This window comes from Macrosteles quadrilineatus, unplaced genomic scaffold (genome assembly GCF_028750875.1).
Source record: "Macrosteles quadrilineatus isolate MER2022 unplaced genomic scaffold, UCM_ALF_1.0 Scaffold_4__1_contigs__length_99947679, whole genome shotgun sequence".
NCBI classification, from domain to species: domain Eukaryota; kingdom Metazoa; phylum Arthropoda; class Insecta; order Hemiptera; family Cicadellidae; genus Macrosteles; species Macrosteles quadrilineatus.
In genome coordinates, this window is record NW_026542597.1 from 66,627,887 (window position 1) to 66,648,876 (window position 20,990).

Genomic DNA, 20,990 nt, shown 5'->3' on the forward strand with positions numbered 1-20,990 from the left:
AAATTTTCAGGATTACCTTGATTGTCTTAGTTCACAAACACTCAACATAAAAAATATATATTCAGAATGATAATTTAAATGAACAATAACTTTGTATATAATGATTAATTGAAATTTTTAGGGAAATAATTTTATTTCAAAAAACATTTTTTAGGCTAGAATGTTTATTGTTAACATAATTTCGCAATTAAAATTATTTCCGATAAAATAGTTGATGGAGTGTTAATGATTAAAAGGTGGACTGTGGAACAATAACTTAGAAAACCTATAGTAAATTTCTCTTTCATTCATTATGTACATACTCTTCAATGCTATATTTATGTTTAAAAATTAATTGTATATCTGTAAAAAATTACAACCAATAATTTTGTATTTTAAATTTTCTGCGGCTAAGGGCACATCGTAAGGATGCAAAACGCACCTCTTCAGTGATATATGGTTTAGGCAGGCTAGTTTTATCACAATGTTTTATCGTTTAAACCACCAAACAATCATGTTTAACTGTTGAAGTTGGTCTTAAATCAACAATTGACAGCTGCTTAACATATACCATGAAGAAAACAACTTTGCCAACGTAATTAATACCAGTTTGGTTTGTTTTACAACTAACAATTATTCAAACTTAATTGTATGTTTGAAATCCAAAGATAACATCAAAATTTTAAAAAAGGGATTTTTTTGTTTTTGAGAAAGTAGATTATATTTCACGTGTGTGTCAATGTCAAAGTAGGTTTAAAAAAAAATTATATAAAAGGAAATAATTGGTTTATCAATATATATATATATATTTTTTTTTTTGCAGCTTGAACTTTTTTATTTTAATTTTTTTTTTTTTACTGTGCAATTTATTATTAAATCTCTTTGACTGCACCCAGTCATACGACGTTTATGATTCGATTAATTAATTTCCAAATGCTGTCCACTGTGATAACTAGCAGTTAATAAACAAGTTGAAGTGAACCCAATGAAACTTTTTCAACTTATAACTACAACGTAAATATTCATTTTCGTATGGGTTTTTATTTTGGGAATGTGATTCGTATCAAATGACATTCTCAAAAAATCATTTATCGTTCTAATTTCACTATATTTTATTATTTTTTAAGTTTAAATACTACTTAAAGTTATAAAATCTGTTCTCACGTGTTTGACACTTTATGCACTCAAATTTTTGACCAGTTGTGGTGTTGTTTGACAGAAGTTTGAGGGGATAGTGTCGGAGGGGGGCCACCACTTGACTGCCCTCTCTGTGGACATCGGAGACAAACAGACTCTCATGGCCACAGACAGCATGGCCGTCTTCTCACAAACTGACTCCAAGGTGGGACACAAGTTTGTTACTTGTTACAATATAAATGTATTTAAACTTTCAAATTGAATTTTTAATACAGATAAAATGAAGGCATGAACTAAAAGTGTTTATTTTCCAGCTGATCGAAGACATTGAGGTGGTGTTCCCTCTCAGTCCCTCGACGTTGGAACCTCCAAAAGAAAAGCCCCCACCTCCTCCCATGGAAACTAGTGATGATGACGATCAAAACACTACAAATATTGACAAACCCGTAAGTGTACACATGTGATCCTTACCTGTGTAAGGTGTGTCAAAGAGGTATATTTTCTGTTAAGGCAAAATACTAAACTGTACTTTATTTTTGTAATATTAATTATGTGTATTGAGTGGCCAAAGTGTGAAGTGAGTGTTAGTTTTTGTAGTGGATTCTATTTTGTCAAGAAACAATTAATACATATGCTTTGAAATACAAATTTGTTGAAGTGATAAAAGCCAGTTTTCACTCAATACATTTTGAAACTGTTGGGATAGATTATCTTATAGTTCAATGTTAGGCACAAAGGCTGCAGGTGTAGCTTTTTCACTTAATTTGTGCATAAATCCTGCTTCCTGTCATTCTAAACACTGATTTACATCTTCACTTATTATTCAGTGACAAGCGAGCTTTGAACTACTTTTTATAAACTTAAAACGGAAAGGTAATCTTCGGTGAAATGTTTGATGAGTCTTTTAATTATTAAACAATAATATGAACTAAACTGTAGCTGAATTTAGTCTTGACTGTGAACTTTACCTGAGTCCTAATTTTTTAATTAATTTTAATATTAAGGCAGTGGTATAACTCAAATGTTGTATGACAGGTATTGTTGAGGAGGTTGGATTCGACGAAGCGAATAAAGAAGGAGATTCGCCAGAAACGATCTTCCTTCCTGGGAATTGAAGGCTCTAATGATGACAATTACCTTGAACCAGGTAAGAGAGTGGTTTTGACCACTAACACAAGTTTTTTATTTGAACATACATATCATAAAATTGATTATTGATCATTAAGATTCTAGCAACAGGAAATACAAGTTATATTGAATAACAAGTACACTATTAATCAAGTCCAATGAGTTTACAAGGAACATTTCTATATGTTGAAGTAGGAAGTATAGTGAACGAGTCAGATTATTTGTCACAAAATACAACAATAATTATCAATTATCAATGTGAGACAGTAACACACTTGGGTGCGTAATTTAAGCTTAATATGAATAGAGTGAGATGATCTGTATAGCTTTGTTTGTAACTAGTATCAGTTGTGTCGTTAATCAGGGTAATTTATTAAAAGCCCCATCCTCGAGGCCAGCTGGGCACAGGTTCAAACCATCAAAAAGCTATTGACTTTCCTCAGGATCAAACCGGTGGCCTTCTGATAACTAATTGAGCACAATAAACAACCAGCTACTGAGCTATCATGTACATAATAGATTTCGTCGAGTCATAACATAACTGAATACCAAGACGTTTACTCAATCCCTGGTTTAACGCAGAGTTGGAACTGGTCCGTCGTCCGCCGGACATCAGCAGTTTCCTGGCTGAGGAGAAGCGGCTGGAGCAGCAGCTGTTGTATCGGCAGAGCATCTGCAGCGAGAGTGAGAGCAGAGACTCTGGTGTGGAGTTGGAGAAACACAATGACGACCTCACCTGGACCACAATGCATCACAGCAGGGACAACAGTGAGGTAATCACAATCGTACAGAGACTGAAGTGGTCTTTACTAACTAGTTTTTTTTTATTCAAAGAGAAGATATAGGCTACTGTATAAATTCCGTTTTCTCTTTTCTCATAGTTTTTTATGCTATTAGTAATGTGAGATAAAAACAAATTCTAATGTTTACAAGAAGTTTTTTTTTTTTTTTTTCGGCATGGTTAAAAGGAGTTTTGGTGGTTGACATATGCATATTAAGAGTTGGCAGCTCAATTTAAGGATTTACATTTCATTCTGATACCGGCTAATGGGAATAAGCTATTATTCATTTTAGTGTATCAGTGATAGATAATGCCATAGTCTGACAATGGTGATATTTCTGTCTTATGAATTCTCTTTTTTGTTGCCGTAAAGTGTTTATGTCAAATTTAAATTAGAATAAAACTCTTCAATTAACCACAGTTTATTTATTAGAAGCAGGGTCAGTTTGACTGTTAACATTAGTATAACAATAGATAACCGTGTTGACTCTGATGTCTTTGTGTAATCAAGCTGATTCATAAGCGCTAATGTTTCATAGTAATATGAAGTGTAGCCTAACCGTTGTAGTCTCTACAGTGAACAAATTGTTTGTTAACTACCCGTACTGTTGTTGTACTGTATGAGTACAAGTAAATTATACAAATGATTCTTGACATTTGTAGCCACTAGCTTTTGTTTTGTTTTTTTCAATTAATGGTTCTAGAGTTTCTTATGCAACTGTTGTAGACGTATGCAAACCTAAGCACTACATCTGAAGAGGAAGAGATTGTCAAGAAAGAGAGAGAAATACTCGAGATGTTGGAGAGAGAAGAGATCAACAGATACAACTCTACAAGTCAGGAGCAAGACAATATTGGTGAGTTTGTTGCACTCTTTCATAACTATTATGTATCTAGGATATTCGTAGTAGACTTCTCATCATATTGTCAAATTTTAAGCTTGGTTTAATATTAAATCTTATGGCTTGGTGGGTCGGTGGCTCAGTTGGTAGTGCCGCGGACTTTGGGCCCAAGGTTGCGATGTCTTTGGTTGAGATCTTAATTCTTGCTTTTACTTTTTATCAGTACAGTTCACCCTTTACTTGGCTAGATACGTTCCACAAGCACTAGTTGCTGGTGTCTAGGGCAAAGTTAATTCCTCTCGCCCTCATGTACTACAACGCTCACGGTGGAGGAAGACACTGTGCCCTCTACTATAGGAATTTCTACAGTGCTCACCGTTCGGGCTCTTCCTAGCACGTCACAATCATTTCCAGCACTACATAAATCTGGAAACGCACCCATAGGGAATTTTTGTCTATACCTTACTTCTTTGTGGTAAAAAACAAAATGAGTAACCTATATAATCGCTAAATGTTTTGTCACCTTGTTTACAAGCAGGTGAGAAGCTGGCGGTGCGCCTGAGGGAGCTGGAGGCGGAGAAGTCGCGCCTGGAGTGGGAGAGAGAGGAAGAGAGTCGAAGACGCCTAGCGGAGGAGGCAGCCAGACAACAACACCAGAGTCGCATACAGGCGCGTGAACTACAGCTGTGCAAACAGGAGGTAGGCAATATGATACAATAACAAATTCTAATAGTAACATGGTTGTATGGTTTTTTTCCAGCTAACGTAAATGTTAAATAGAATACATGAGTTTGGAAAGAACACTAGAAAAAAATATGAATTTGGATAGTTCATATTTTGTAAGTGGCCATTGCCTACATTGCTATTCTCCTTTTAATTTTAGGACCTAATTATCATTGACATTTCTGTACAGTATGTGATGTCAAATATGTTTCATAACCTTTAAAGGCTTTTTTATTTTAATTAGATTAGTTAGGCCTCTATTACATAATAAATTTAATCATTAACAAAACACGTGCCTTAACAGAAGATTTGTTTATAAATGTGAATCAATTTGTACATATTGATAACGAGTTGTAAATACCAGATACTAATCAAGTTATGTATTTCAGCAAGCACAGGATGTACAAGAGTTGGACTTAAATACGGTGAGGGTCTAACTTAGCTTGTACCAACTGTAGTGTGGTTTGGTCCAAGGGATTGTGGATTATAAAACTTGGTTTTCTTCTCTAATACTTTCAAAATGAACTTTTGGTGTGGGTTGGTCTTGGTTACTATGATAGGGTTGGCTTTTTTAGTGGATACCACAGAGAAGTTTAGGTACAGAGGAACAATTTAATGGTACACTTTAGGGGTGTCTTGCATTTGTTGCTGGTGTCTAGGACAAAGTCTAACACCGCCTCCTTGCCCTCGTGTACTTCAACACCCACGTTGGAAGAAGGCTCTGTGCCCTGGGAATAGGAATTTCCACACAGTGCTCACCGCTCAGGCTCTCCCGTGCTCGCACAAGTATATTTTCTGCACAACATACTATGGTCGTCCCATAAGCAAGTTTCCTCTATACCTTACTTCTCTGTGTGGACACAATGCATTTTTGCATGATGTTTTACTAATCTATGGTTGTGGTGTTATTCTGGGCTGTTGATTCCTGGCCCTTAATAATTGGAGTTTGCCGCTAACAATGAAGGTTCTGGTTGTATTTAATAGCGAATGTTGAACTTTTTTTTCTAAAACTAGAAACTTGTAGTGCACCAAATGCTTGTATAATTTACAAACCAGTTACTTATGGTATGTGTTTGGCAGCTTTCTGGATGTTGAATGCATGATTACATCTCCAAATATAACTTACAGCTTTTAAAATGAGCTTTCATGTTAGAAATTTATCTGCTAGAAATTTTGTATTGGGTCAAAAACGCTTGTGTAAGTTGTAGGAACTGAGATTTCTCAGGTTAAATTACCGATAATAAATTTTCTGTATAAAAATGGGCTTTTGGTTTGAATATCCTTTATTTTCTTCCTTAATTAACAGTTTTTTTTCCGAACATGCAACTATCAGCTTATCAAATTGTAATGATTGTATTAATTAAAGTGTTTAGAATTTATTTAACTCACCAAAAGTGACTAACTTGCAAAAGGCAAGTGTACAGTTTATGTATATTAATTAGTCATGTTCATGTTCCAGATTTTCTTATTTATTAGAATGTACCCTATTTATAAATTTTACTGTATTTGTACCCAGCTAATATTTCCATAAAGATATTTTTTTTTTTATTTTAGTAGAAATTCTGAGTGGGCCTTAAACTCTTCCAGTTAAAATAGCAGCTTAAATACAAACTATAATTTACATACTTTATATTGACTATAATCTCACCCCTTAAAAAATGCAAGGAAATGATGACATACTTTTTTTTCTATCCTGAAAGAGCTTATTTAATATTCCCTTCAAACTCAAGTTGAGAAGTTTTTTAATGCAGTCCACAATATTGATTTTCCTCTAAGTTCAAAAACATAAGTTAGTTTGATATAGTGTAAGCGCCCTACATTAACAATCAGATCATCACTCTAGGCTTATAGCAAAGTGATAGCACTCTAATATACAAATTATCCTTGTTCACCCTACCACAATAACATTGCAAACTAGCTCAAACTGCACTAACTCACGAAACTACTTGGACTTTGTAGTTGTTACGAAATAACTTGGAGATGAGTCATAACACTTGTAACCTTTCTAAAATTTATTCTAACCGCAGGAGATGCTAATTGCTGAGAGGAAGCGGTTGGAGGCAGAGCAAGCGTCACTGGCTCGTCAGCGGGACCTGATGTTGCAACAGTACAACCACAACCATAACCGGTCTCTCACCGACGTCAGAGTGTTGGAGACCGGTTACGCCGGGGACTACCGGCGCTCCATGACAGACCTGCGTGCGCCGGATCAGGTAGTGTCGACCTACAGACCTCCGCAGATACCTGAGACACCGTGTGACAACCGACGCTCCATGCCTGATCTGGCAGCTAGACGACCTCCCCCACCCATCCCTCCTGCCAAGCCTCTTATCATTCCTCGCACTCAGGATAAGAGGTTAGCAAAAACACTTAAGGCCTAGCTACTTACTAAAGTAATTTGTACCCCAGTTGGTAACATAGCCTCTCCAGTAGGTTTAGTCTGCAGCGCTCAATAACTCAACTACCTTGCATCCCACCAGACCTAGTAGTAGTCTTGTGTCTTGTCTCGGGCCTTCCACCCGGCAGAAGGAACATTTTTCTATTTTTAATTGCTATTAAGTTTTTTTATTCCCTTCAAATGTGTCCATTGTTCATTGTAAACTTAGGTTTTCAATCTTTCACTCTATATCTGTATCTTTTTAATTAAATTGTTGATCCCTTAAAGCCCATACTCGAAAGTTGCACCAAAGACCTAAGACCAAAAGACCAAAGACTTTCTAAAGGCTTTGTTTTAATAATGGTAGGTATAGCCTTATTTTAAATAAAAAAAAAACACTTTCATAAGGCTTAAAATAGCTATGGTTTTTATTTGGAAGTATGTTTGTTTAAGAATGTCATGTCATAAATAATATAGTGTACTACAATATTTTCTACTGTTGTAGTTTTACTTTAATGTTTTGGTTTCAAATCCTACCTTTTCTCAGTATTGAACAGTCAGAGTGGTTAATCAACCACTAGGCTATCCAGCTAAAAATATATACAAAAATATATCTCTTGACTTGCATATTCAATCGTAACAAAGTTACTGTAATTGTAATATTGTCTCAGGATGTCCAGCCCACAGCAGATGACACGACAGACATTACAAGCTCTAGCGGCCGCTCCCAAGTCTCGGCTCAGTGACAACTGGCTGCAACAACCTCGCCGCAACCCCAAGCCCAACAACTACCAGCACTGGCTAGTACAGGTAAGATACTGCATAGAGTGTAAAAAATGTGATTTAGTTCTTACCAACAATATTGCTAAATTGGCTTTCATTCATCCATCACAGTACGTTAAATTTTGCTTTGGAAAAATCCTGTTCTTCTAATACAAAAAGAGGTTGTCATTGACCCAAACTAATCAAATCCTAAGTACCGACTTCATATAATGACTTTTCTGGTCAATTCAAACATAAAACTCCTGTTAAAATGCTTAAAGTTTGCTTTCATGTTGGATATTGTGTAAGAAATCAACAAATTACTTTTATAACCCAATCTCTATTTCTCATAGCTTTCAAAGGTAAAATAATAATAATAGAACAAGGATTAGCAGTTCCCTCAAAGCTTTACACTGCATCTATTATCAAACTAGGCTAATTATTTTTTTTCTAAATCCTGGTGGCCCAACTTAACGCTGGTACAAAAGTTGAAAAGACACTCTTGTAACCTCTTCAGGGAAGCTGTTTCAATATCTAACAAAAAATAATATTCCCTTTGATTTTAGTTGATTTATAAAGTTTAGGGTAGATATTTCAACAAAGTCAAAAGTTTACAGTCTAATTTTTGTGATGATGCAGGAGGCTGAACAGAGGAGGATAACGGAGATGCACCAGCGCCAGGCCCCGCCTCCCCGGCGCCCTGTTCCTCCTCCACCTCCTCAGCAGCAGTGGGCGGGGGGCAGCCCTCAGTACACCAACTGGCAGCCACCCCAGCCTAGACAAGACAAACCTCTGCCTGACGCCATCATACAGAGTCTAACACAGCGAGTGCAGAACAGACTGGGCGACCCTAACAACAACAGGCGCAGGTAACACTAACGATATACTCTCCAGTAGATCATACTAGGTTTCCTGTTTATGATGTTATCCATATGTTTTTGGCATATAAACTCTGTACATTTCAATCCTCGTTTCCACTCTGACCAAAATCTGTCGCCAACATTGTCGTTGACAAAGTTGTCAGAGTAGAAACACTTTTTAAAAGTTTCTAAACCGTTAGCAACACAGTTTTGTTGGCAACTTCTGGACCAACACTGTTGCAATCTCTGTTGCCGACTCATGATTTTTGGTGAAATCGGCAAAATGTTCACAAATACTCTTCGTGACCCGCAGATATTCTGCGTTTTGAATTCACCATCAATTGCGGTACTTAACTGAGCAAGCTTTCCAAACTTGTAAATTCACCCTAAAAAATTATCACATGCACTTAGGAATTGTAAATCCACCATTTGGCTTGAATAAGTGACTTAACTCACTCTTGGCAAAAAAAGGTCAGAGAAAAGCTGCACAACATTGTTGTGACATTATCACCAGAAAAAAATCTAAAGTTACCGAGTGAAAACAGTTAGAAAACTAAAGACAAAGTCAGCGAAGATTCAAAATGATATGTTTTTGGTCTTGGCCACAATGTTGCTGACTTCAGCAGAGTCAAATCAAAGCTTTAGAATGATATGGTTTTTCAGTAATGTCCATTGATGTGCTAAAACATGTAGAAAGGTGTTTTATTTTTTTATTTTTCATAATTGAGATGGGGAAGATTCTGCTTTTTTAGTCATTAAAAGTCTTTTCAGTCAAATAAGTATAAAAAATATCCTAATGTAGGTGGTAAGCAATGTAATGGAGTTAACTTCGTTGATGAGTACACTGTAAAATGACATAATAGAACATGGAAATAAATTTTAAGATTTACTACACAATTTTTGTTGCAGGATGGAAGTAGTGCCTCCGCCAGCTCCAGTTGTTGAGTCAAGAAATCACAACCACACAGTCGTAGAGTCTCGTAACCACAACCACACGGTTGTAGATTCTCGCAACCAAAACCACAACCACACGGCTGCGGCAGAGAGTCAAGAGAAGATGCTGAGTGTGAGCGGCAAGAAGAAGTGTTCTCACTGCGGCGAGGAGCTTGGTAAGTGATGAATACCTGTGTTTTGTAAGGGATATGGAAATAAAATAGGTCCTTTAAATCTGCTTAAGCATTCGGGTAGTTTATCTATTCATTTGGACATTTCTCACTATCTATAGTCCTCGCCATCCTAACTTGAGGCAGCCCAAGGCCGCACGCGGTATATCTAGTGCGGCCTTGGGCTGCCTCAAGTTAGGGTGGCGAGGACTATAGCATTCAGTCAAACTAAATTTTTCAAGTAGATAAAGAGCCTACATCGCTAATTAACCAATGTTTTTATTGGAAAGATAACCTCAAATAGTTTTTCCTTCCAATATTTCAAATATGGAACTTACTCCATCTACTAAGTTGCTGTATTTTGATTGTGTTTTTCATCCACAGGCAGAGGAGCAGCAATGATAATCGAGAGTCTGCGTCTGTTCTACCACATCGACTGCTTCAAGTGCTGCGTTTGCTGCGTCCAGCTAGGCGACGGGCTGATGGGGACTGATGTGCGTGTGCGCAACAACAAACTGCACTGCCACAACTGTTACTCCAGTGATGACGGTAAGTACCTAACCATGTGTTAAATGAAAGCCGGCATTTCACTGAAGGTTCTTAGACGAAAATATATAGGATTATATAATTATAACTGGTGAAATACATCTTAAATTGAAGTAAGAATTTGAAAATAAATCAAATTTATGTTTTTTTGGTTGAGTAATACAGTAGATAAATATACGCCGATGCTTGATGTGAAGTCTGCGCATGCATGCCATAAATTTAAGACCTCAATCATGAAAATCGGTCGGATAATAGAGCCAAACAAACTCGGAAAAGAAAAACGAAATTTAACTCCCAACTCCTTTAACTCCTTAATCAAACAACTCCTTAATCCTCATTTAACTCCTTTAAGAAATACATGGGGAGCAATTTGCAAATTTCATTTACGTATAAGCCGAGTGGGACTGTAGATAAATATATGACGATGGTTGATGTGAAATCTGTGCGTGAATACCTTCAATTTAAAACCCCAATCATGAAAATCGGTAGGGTAGAAGAGCCAAACGAACTCGGAAAAGAAAAACCAATTTTTTTTAAATATATAAGATTGTGTTGTGAACTTTTTACATGCTGTCAACACACTTTTGTATGCCTAAAAATCTTTTTTTTTTTTGGTAGCCAGCTTTTTGCTCTATTCCTAAGCCAAGTGTTCTTCCAAAAACAAACCTGAAAATAAATTTTTTGGTTGATATAAAAAAATATTTATATTAATTACTGAGATTGATGATACTAAAATGGACAAGATAGCAATGTACATAGTATATAACAAATTTTCAGTCACTTTTCTGACTCCTTGTAGTGGAAGACCAGGGTTCCAACTCCTGTTAATTTATAATCATATTCATCAAAGTTCAAACCGTGTGTACACATGATCGTATACACACAAAAAACAACAAATAGGTACAAGAAAACATAGTACTCGACATAAAAAAAACTAGGCCTAGATCTAAAACTGAAATTACCAGTCAACAGAAACGTTCTGTGACGGTTGGTAACAGTGCTATGCAATTAATTTAACAAACTTTTCATAAACATATTGCCATCTCTTGGAATGGGCACACGGAAGGGACGAAGGCTAAAGGTGTAGTGACGTCATATCTCTAGTGGCTAATGTCTTCTCTTGAGGCGACACGATTACCGTAACGAAACGGTGTGATTGCAGCGGCGTTCGTGGCATAGTTGGTAGCGTTTCGGATTAGTGTTCAGGAGGTCCCGGGTTCGAATCCCGCTGGCAGCACTAACTTTTTGTCAACAAATTTTTCATATCAGCAAGTTTGGTTGGTTAGGTTAGGTTATGACAGTTTAATTTTATTATACTACATTTTAAAATTAATTTGATAATTAATAAAAAATTATATGTAATTATTAATTACATTTTTATCTTATATAGTTTTTATATTATTAGCAAGTCTGGTTGGTTAGGTTATGTTATGACAGTTTAATTTTAAAAATTAAAAATTTATTTTATAATTTTAAAACAATATTTTATAATTAAAAAGTTAATTTTATAACTAAAAAAAAATTAATTTAAATTATTTCAACTTAGCAGTTCTAGCGGCGAACGCTGACACTACAAGATATGTTAGCCTTAGTCCCTCCCGTGTGCCCCACCGGCCATCTCTTAGGTTGACAATATTTGTTTTTAAATTTGTATGTTTTTTTCAGGTGTTAAATTCAGTTGCGTTTGAACAACAACATCGTTTCTGGATGATTGCAGCTGAAGAAAGTTGTAGAAGCGACATCTACATCAAGTTTCTGTAGTCCTGAGGAATATTTGTGTTTATAATGCCATGGGGTACTACAGAAATTCAGTTAAACTGATTTCCACTTTAACATAAACGAATCATAAATTATGATTATGGCTATGGAGTGGAAGGTGTCATAATTTTGAGACATGTGACAAAACTGTTCATCTGGTTTGCAAACCAAATTCAAATAGTATAAACACACACACTACCAACACTGGATGGTTTGAAATAAATTACCTACACAGTTGCCTGGGTTTGGTCTTGTTCAGTGCGACAAATATGTGGACAAAACATGTGGTGCTGGTGTAATGGACAATGTGGGGTCGGTTTTCCGTTGATGGTTTATTTCAAATATTGTTGTTAGTCATAGGTAACTCTATGTTACCAATACCTTATTATATATTCACATTACACATAATGAGCTACCTCACTTTAAAGTTGTAGCTTTCATATAGCTTAAATGTAAATCGTGCATACTCAGCAAGTTTGATGGATTCAGCTTTCTGTTCAGTGTTAAAACAGTTGTGATAATGTAGTGAAACATTCAATATTGTAAAATGTTACTTAGATATTTTCCGCTATAGTATGATATTTTATTGTATAATGATCCATGTTATAGTAGTTGTCTAGGATAAAAAGTCTTCCAATACAAGAATTTTTCTGCTGATTAGCATTAAAACTTACATGCTGTTTGTTTACTGTGATGCTGCACCGTCGAAACAAAATCATCACAGCTATTATACCTCCTTTCACCTTATTAGACAAAGGAATTTTTCCACAAAAAAGTACCTTTTGACGTGTTAATAGTGTATAAAATGTAGTTTATATATTTATAATTTGTACATTCAATGTATTTATAAGTTTAAGAACTTGTAAAAAGAATATATTGTAAATATGTGAAAACAAAGATGTAGAATGAATATAATTTATACGCAGTTTGATATATATGTATAAAAGAACAAATCAAAGGATAACATAACTTGGTAGTTACGATTTGTTATGTAGATTGCATCCGTACCATCTTTTAGTACACGGATAACGTTTTGGTTAAGGCTTTACTGTGTTTATACTTTGGCATGTATAGTTTTAATTAGTATGATTGACGTTGTACTTTTGTATGTATTCGATGACATAATGAATAATTAATATAATTATGTTTAAAGGATGTGTTGGTTTTCTTTTTATTTAACCTAATTTCCTCAAATTTCCTATTTTCCTACTTAACTCTTTAATGTGATAATGGTTATAGGACTGTGTTTAAGAAATAGTCTTACCTTGTCTGCACCCCAAGAGCATTCTAGCACTGCAACCATGAGTGGCTGGAAGTTAGTCTATAGTAATATGCACGTTTCTTATTTGTACCCTTACTTACTCTTACTTACTCTCAGGGCCATGCATATCTAAGAAGATATTTGGCCGCACCAACAAAGCCTCTCCATCTTGCTCTATCCTCTGCATCCTCCTCAGTTGTACCCTTGGTCAAATAAAAAATATATAAAATTGGGCCTTATATCACAAACATATCCATGAATTAAAAGGCTTGCCAACCTTCTAGATTTTTATGATAATAACTTCAAGATATTTGCTGCCACCCATTCACACTAAATTAACACCAGTGTCTTTAGCTGTCTAACATTTGGTCAATCTAATTAATTTACTTATTTCAATGGTCTCTCGGTGGTCTTGTCGATTAGCTGCCCGTTTAAGCTGAATTATCGAGGGACTGCCATACCAAACAGAAAGCTTACTACCAAGCAATACAAAAAACTGCAATTTAAACTGCATTAGTAAACTATATAGATACCATAGCTGATTAGGTTTTCCAAATAATCAGACTATGGTCGCTTTTAAGCATAATTTCATCAAACTTCAATGATTTACCAGAGTTATCCCTTTGAATGTACAAAATGTAAACGTCTTTAACATATCCTTATCAAACTTATAAAAAAATACTAAGAAAAATTTGTTTTAATCTGCCTTTGTTATTAATAGCTTCTATAAATTAAACATATACTTATTTTTTAATGTGAGGTATAATTTTGTAGATGTTCAATATAAAAAGCTTTAATATTCGTGTTAGGATGTATTGGGAATGGTACAGTATTTTCATTACTTAAAAAGAATTAACTAAATATACTAAATTAATTATTTCTGATTGGTAAATAGCACCTGCATTTGTAAAGAAAATAAAAACAAAGAAAATGTTATTTAAATTAAATACCGATCTAACTGTAGTACACATTTTAATGCATTAGGGTAATAGATTTTTATATTAACTATAATGAGCAAAGGTAGTCGTCATGCCATTCTATAAGATTTTAACAATAAAAGTACATTTTATCAAATCCATAGCAACGACATTTTCAGTGCTATTTCTGTGGTCCTTAAAGTCACTTCGTATTGCATTTTGTCCAAACTTTTAAATTTTTCTAACGTCTACACTTTCTAGATTTCATCCTTCACGATGATTTTGGACTTCGTCCGGTAAGTAAATACAAGTCTTAATATTTTATTGACAGTATAAGAATGGTATAAGTTTGACTGCTTGATATGGAGGAATAACTGAATTGTTTGTTACCTGCTCATGACTTCCATTTATTCATATTTGCATTGAAAATGGGAGTGTTTTTTAATGTTTTGCTAAGTGTTTTAAGGTCAAAAGATTTAGTATGGCTAAGGTTTGCTATCTGGGTTGAATATCTGTAGGTACGGCATGTTTGCATACACTTGTAGTGAATAGGTCTTTGTTAAGTTGTAGACATATATGACTGGTCTGCTTCACTTTAATAAGTTAAATGAGTTAATAAATAAGTTAATAAGTTAAATGAGGTTTGAGGTTTGAGTTAAGTTTGTGCATTACCTTTTTTCATTTTCTAGTTAACAACTCAAAATCTATGTAAAAAATAAAAATCCCAGATAAGTTTTTGTGTTGCTCTAAATACACACTAGCCTATCACTTGTTCAATGACCCTTGCTTGCGTTTGGTTTTGAATTACTGTGTAATATTCAGAAAGGAGATTCAATCTACCTATCTTTACTTTGTGTTTCAAAGCTGCCTTTACCCAAGTCTTGTGAACACTCTGGGATGAATTGATTAGCCTAATGATCCAATGATTGATTTGTTCTCTTCTCCGGTGCTCCACCTCGTTGTGAGTGGCTTCGTCTGTCATCTCTAGGTCGTCACTGAGAAGAAGTGGACCTTGTGTTGACAGATTCACTTTGGATGTTCATATTTCGTTGAGATTAAGGTGCAGGGTTGTGTTGGTTCCGTGGTAAGAATGTTTTGTGAGTGAGCAGAACACAAGTAGTTGGCCATAGTCAGAGTTCTTATATCAGTGGCTTGCACTCTCTGGCCCTGGGAGCAGTTGTAGCTGTAACTGTTTGATGTGATGATTTATGGCACTTTGTCTATTTCCTCTATCCCCCGACTACCTTTGAAAGTCACACCATCCGCAGAACGTTTCTGGTATGAGATCCCTACCTCACTGTTATCTAGGTCCGTCCACAGTAATTAGAGTTCAATATTGTTTGTTGGTTAGTAATTCTTTCTTTTCCAAGATTTAGTATCACCTTTCTTTTGAGTTTACGATTTACATTCATTTCATTCATTTCAAAATAAACAAAAATACAAATAAAAATCACAGCTGTCGCTGCAGACGAAAAGTAAGATTAAAATCAATTTATCACCGTACTGAAAGATAAATAAAATGCTAAAGGTGTACAACATTTTATAGAAGAAATTAATTTTCAAAAAGAATCCAGAAGAGTGTTTGGAAATGTACCGATACAATCCGACTACTTCCATTAGGGCAAGTTAGTACCAATTCCGAAACACACAAATACTGGTTTATCCTGACCGTTTGTTTAGTGTTGTCAGACAATAGTCTTGTTAGCACCAACTTTCCAATTTGTTTTTGTTTCTCATATGAAGGATTTCTATGGTGGCCAGCTTACAACAAGCTCTAAACAAATATCCCAGGGTATGAAAGATTGGTGCATCTCTTTTTAAATGCACCTGCAAATGTTTGAATTTATCTGTTAAGATGGACTTATCTCAGGATTTTGTATCCAACACGAATTTATGTGTAGCAGCCTACAGTATGTGAATAGCTAAAATATCTATGTATTCCCAAATTGAGTTCAACCAAAGGTCCAATATAGGTAACAAAGTTTATTACTTACAACTTTATCAAATCCATGGTAACCATCAGGTCAGAGTATTTTCTACAACCTTTGGAACTACTAGCATATTTTTATAGCCTCTATTTTTACAAGTTTTATCTGCTGCTTATATACTATTTTCTAATTTTCTACGTTCATGATGGTCCTTAACTTTGTTCGGTGAGTAATGATTTTATCAATATTATAATGTACATTTTAATTATGCTGTTTCATTAAAGATAATTACACGATTTCTTCATTTGGAAATTTCCTCTCCTTGAGTCCACAAAGAGAAGAAAGATAGTTTTATATTTTGGTGTACCATATTGTCTTATAATATTAAAAAACGTGTGTGTAGGATGTTTGTAGTATTGTAAGATGTTAGGATAATAATGTTTGGTGTTTTAGTTGTATTGAGTAAAAATGACTCATAACAAACTGTTAACTAAACATAATGCAGTTTCAATCTCCTCAACTAAACTCATTCTAATGGCATTTACGAATGATTGGATGAGTAATTATGTTTTCATGTATTATAATTAATAATAGTATAATAGTGTATTTTAATGGTGTATTAATAGTGTATGTAATTATAATTAACAAACTAAAAGTCTTGTTGTTTCTTGCACTTGATATTTTTTTAATGTTTTATAGGGTCAATTTTGCACTCATAAGTTTATACTCATAATTAAAGTCTCATTACTGGAAATAGAACACATGGTATTTGGAGAATCTTATGTGGCGATCTTTTTATTTGTTACCAGTGATATGTTACTGGATGAACTATGCACTACTTACATGCACCCTCAGTTAAATCTAGTAGTTGAATCGATAAAAAAGGTTGTATTTATTAAAATAGATACATGTTCAGGGACCACCCGATCCTCTGTTTGCTCGCTGCCGGCTGCACTGCCTCGCTGGGGTACTTCTGGATGACCAGAGAGCGCCCGCCTGCACCTGCACCAACCCCACCACCAACACCAAGCCCCTCCGTCAGCTCCTCGTCCAGCGACAGCCAAATCTTCTACTCTGCGAACGAGGAGCTGGACGTGAGTATTTATATTGATTGAGATTATTTATTTTCTTAGGAAAGCTTTCGCAAAAGATTGAGTTTAAGAATGGAAGTATCATGTAAAGAGTATCATAAAAACTAAAAACACTGTTCGATGAAACAGTAATAGATTGGATATTATTAATGCTATGTAATTAAAAGCAATGGCATGGGGTCTGCCAACAGAAATATTTCAGATTTAAATACGGAAATTTGGCATAATATGATGTATCATAGCATTATGAGTGAAAATAAAAGTGGTTACTAATAATCAAAATACAAACTTTTAGACTTATATTTTTGAGTTTTCCAATGATTATTTTCTTACAATCTAAAGATTAAATTTCAAGTAAATTGATATATTTACTTGACATTTAATCCTTAGATTGTACGTCTCATATTAGAGGATAATCTCAAACAAAGATTCCTTCCATGAACGAGTCTAGCTGGTTATTATTTAGTTGGAACTGAGAAGTATTCACTATGAGTTCAAGCCAGAAATACATTTTACTAATGTATGTGCAAATATGTTTACAGGACGTTTTGCCAGAGGTGCAGGTGCAGGGCCCCAGCGGGGACCATTAAGACAAACAAGCTACAGAGACACAATCACCCACGACCATCTAGGGTAACAGTGCAGCCGGACAGTAAGGAGGAACAAACAGGCTAAACAGAAGAAAACAGAAGAAAAGAAAGGGCCATGCCCAAAAGGCGCAGAACACGCGCAAAGAAGAAAAGAAAGGGGCCATGCCCAAAAGGCGCAGAACACGCGCAAAGAAGAAAAGAAAGGGGCAACAACAAGAAACTTAAAGAAACTCAGGTCCAAACACAGACAGGACATAGAAACATAGAAGGATGAGTAAAGAAGTTAAAAACAAAGAACGGGGCAGCAACAAGGAGGGGCCATGCCCAAAAGGCGCAGAACACGCGCAAAGAAGAAAAGAAAGGGGCAACAACAAGAAATTAAAGAAACTCAGGTCCAAACACAGACAGGACATAGAAACATAGAAGGATGAGTAAAGAAGTTAAAAACAAAGAACGGGGCAGCAACAAGTAACTAACCTATAAAGCAAACAAGATCAATAATTGACAAACCTCTGCTGCATTTTTTATGTTGAAGAGTTACATTTGAAAAATAAACTCGATTACAATGAAATAAATCTCTTTTGTCTTGCTATGAAATTTGGAGGTTAAAAATTTATATATACAAGTTTTGAATTCTTCCATTAAAAGTGAAAAATTGAAATTAAAAACCGTTGTCACACTAAACTAAAAAAAGTTCAAGCATAAACTTTTCCTAAAAAAATATTTGGGTCCCACCAACTTGGGCCCATCAACTTTCTTAGTGGTGATGTTGCTTATGAATGTGAATTCACAATACTTATTCTTATTAAAATCACATTACACTAACACTAAGTTGAGTTTTTAAAAGAATATCACTTGGACAACTTGATTCAAGTTACAGTTAGTAGTAGTATTAACTTGTTTTAAACACACGTTATATCTTCAAGAAAAACTGTTAACATTTTGTTTTCATCACAATTTTATTTACAATCTGTTCCTTTTTAGAACATTCAGCAAATACAATAACAACTATTATTGGTTTGAAAATAATTTAAAATAGAACCTCCACCGATATTTTAAAAAAACTTATGAGTGCTTTCGCCAGCTATGCTGTCATCATCAGACGTTGTAGTAATAGAGATCGATGCATCAGACACATCACAAAAACTGAAGGTTATGTTTACAATAATAAATGTTAAAAATAACAAACATATGGGTAGGGTAAGTTAAAAGGAATATTATGTTAAGTACATTAAGGTAAAATTATAAAAATAATTAATAATACAAATAATAAATAATTATACAAAAATAAAATCTGAAGTAAGTTTAGTCTAATGGGTTAGTTGAACTCTTACAGTTTTGTTAATTTTGAAATTAGTAATTTTGAATTTAGTAATGTTACTTTTGAATTGGACCACTATCTTATTTACTAGACTGTCTATTTTATTTATGAATAATGATTCCCAAGCGTTAGGTTCGTTGGGTTTGGTTACATTTTTCAGCGAATTAGTATTAAGACAATACAACAGTGCAATGGCTTTTGCGTCGCTTTCCGCTACACAAAATGAGATTTCGGGAAATGGGCCTTTACTGTCTTAAAATTCAGGGACAAATTCATAGATATATTTCTGACGTACTACGGCGAACAGGGGAGTTGCCTTCATAATAATTAATAATAATTTTGACCTTTACATGTGGTTCTCCAAATGGAAACTATATCAGAATTCGTAAGATTACAAAACAAATCTTCAATTTTAAACTAGAAAAGATGTGCAATGTTTGGCTGTATGATTTCAGCTCTGATTCGTCGTTCTCTGGGCTCAGGTCAAACCGTGTGCACGTTTCCATTTCTTAATAGCCTATGTTATGTTATTGGTTTAATCATTATTTTACAATTGTATTTCATTGACACATCAGAAGCAACTAATATACGACTCCAACGGAAGGAAAACCAAGATATAAAACAAAAAACACTGTTAATTTTAAGTAACATAAAATTGGTAATTTTAAAAATATAGGCCTATTTTGAATATTTGTCATTTTATATATGGTTTTTTTATTGTAGTCTAAATTAGGGGCTATGGCCCCTATAGGCCACTAGTATGTATAAAATATGTAACTGATTTCACCACAATCTCCATTTAAATACCATTTCAAATAGTTAAATGTTTTCCTCATAGAGTGCATCAGTATCTTCAAATCCCAATTCTTTCAAGACTAGCTCTCTGATCGGTCACTGATATGTATCACACGACCAACTCCTTCCTTCTGTAGTGTAGTGGGCGGGCTAATGGCACTCTTGGGCAAGTCCTGTTGCTATGAGGACTTAACATGCCTTTTCTCCTACTTTCAAATACCATAAACCTCTATACCAACATAAATAATTAATGAATGAAAATGAAATGAAATGAAATGAAATGAATGAAATGAAATGAAATGAATGAAATGAAATGAAATGAAATGACTTTGCCTGTTGAAATAAAGGATTTTCATTTCATTTCAACATAAATAATTACTGCTGGCTTATAACTTATTATAAAGACAATTGAAGTGTTTTTTAACATCATATAGTGAGAAAAAGTGAACTTATCAACATTATAGCATTTCAGGATTCATCAAAGGGGGCCCCCAGTCTACACATCAGTTTTAAGAAGAAAAGGTTAGTGTCTCCAACTTTAAAATAACTTTAATACAGTCCACATTGCTTACAACAAATTAACATAAATTCCCCACATTTTTGGTACTTCAAGCCGGAAGGATAAACTCAGTGAATTGGAAATATTTAAAGAATTGTTAAGATTTTAATTTCATAGTGAAAGACATTTTTTATTTCATCACAAACACATTTTCATAATTTGTGAACATTTATTAAATAAGTCAGTGTTGTTTTATTGATTTTTTTATCATAGGACAATTTTGTACTAGGTATTGTAAGAAAGGGGATTAACCCCGTACCCACGGTGCTCATCTATGCAGACACTCTGTTCACATTACACTTAGTCGACCAGTTGGTGTGAACAGTGTTGAACAGTAGCATGAGCATCGATTTACAAATTCCTTTCCCAGCTGATGTGAGCTAGGCGATGACCGGTAGGGCTGACTTCCAAGAAACATCGTTGACCTATAAGCCACACACCCTATCGGTAATCAGCCAATGAGAAGGGCTAATGAAGAAGAAGGAGGGGTCAGGAGTCTCGGAGCTGGAGAACCTGGAGAGGACAATCGAGG

At 34.8% G+C, this 20,990-nt stretch overlaps 2 protein-coding genes across 8 annotated transcripts in view; both read left to right on the plus strand.

Annotated features, from left to right (window-relative positions):
* LOC128991302 (LIM domain only protein 7) overlaps positions 1–13,151 on the plus strand; it is a 108,922-nt gene extending 95,771 nt beyond the window's left edge. For 6 of the 7 annotated variants that reach the window (XM_054414087.1, XM_054414093.1, XM_054414088.1 and 3 more), the window contains 13 exons: positions 1,199–1,321; positions 1,431–1,562; positions 2,152–2,263; positions 2,827–3,017; positions 3,753–3,882; positions 4,406–4,566; positions 4,980–5,015; positions 6,618–6,946; positions 7,639–7,777; positions 8,369–8,598; positions 9,499–9,698; positions 10,077–10,241; positions 11,904–13,151. In XM_054414087.1, coding sequence (XP_054270062.1) covers positions 1,199–1,321; positions 1,431–1,562; positions 2,152–2,263; positions 2,827–3,017; positions 3,753–3,882; positions 4,406–4,566; positions 4,980–5,015; positions 6,618–6,946; positions 7,639–7,777; positions 8,369–8,598; positions 9,499–9,698; positions 10,077–10,241; positions 11,904–11,926 — 1,971 coding nt within the window. In that variant the 3' untranslated portion in view covers positions 11,927–13,151. The remainder of the gene's footprint in view (positions 1–1,198; positions 1,322–1,430; positions 1,563–2,151; positions 2,264–2,826; positions 3,018–3,752; positions 3,883–4,405; positions 4,567–4,979; positions 5,016–6,617; positions 6,947–7,638; positions 7,778–8,368; positions 8,599–9,498; positions 9,699–10,076; positions 10,242–11,903) is intronic. The other variant, XM_054414092.1, reaches the window with a different exon arrangement.
* A 1,251-nt stretch (positions 13,152–14,402) lies between these two features.
* On the plus strand, positions 14,403–18,088 carry LOC128991331 (mitogen-activated protein kinase 7-like). The gene is made up of 3 exons (XM_054414135.1): positions 14,403–14,470; positions 17,019–17,196; positions 17,736–18,088. The coding sequence occupies exons 1-3, from the start codon at positions 14,451–14,453 to the stop codon at positions 17,781–17,783; spliced, it is 246 nt and encodes an 81-aa protein (XP_054270110.1). The 5' UTR covers positions 14,403–14,450; the 3' UTR covers positions 17,784–18,088.
* Positions 18,089–20,990: the final 2,902 nt, after the last annotated feature.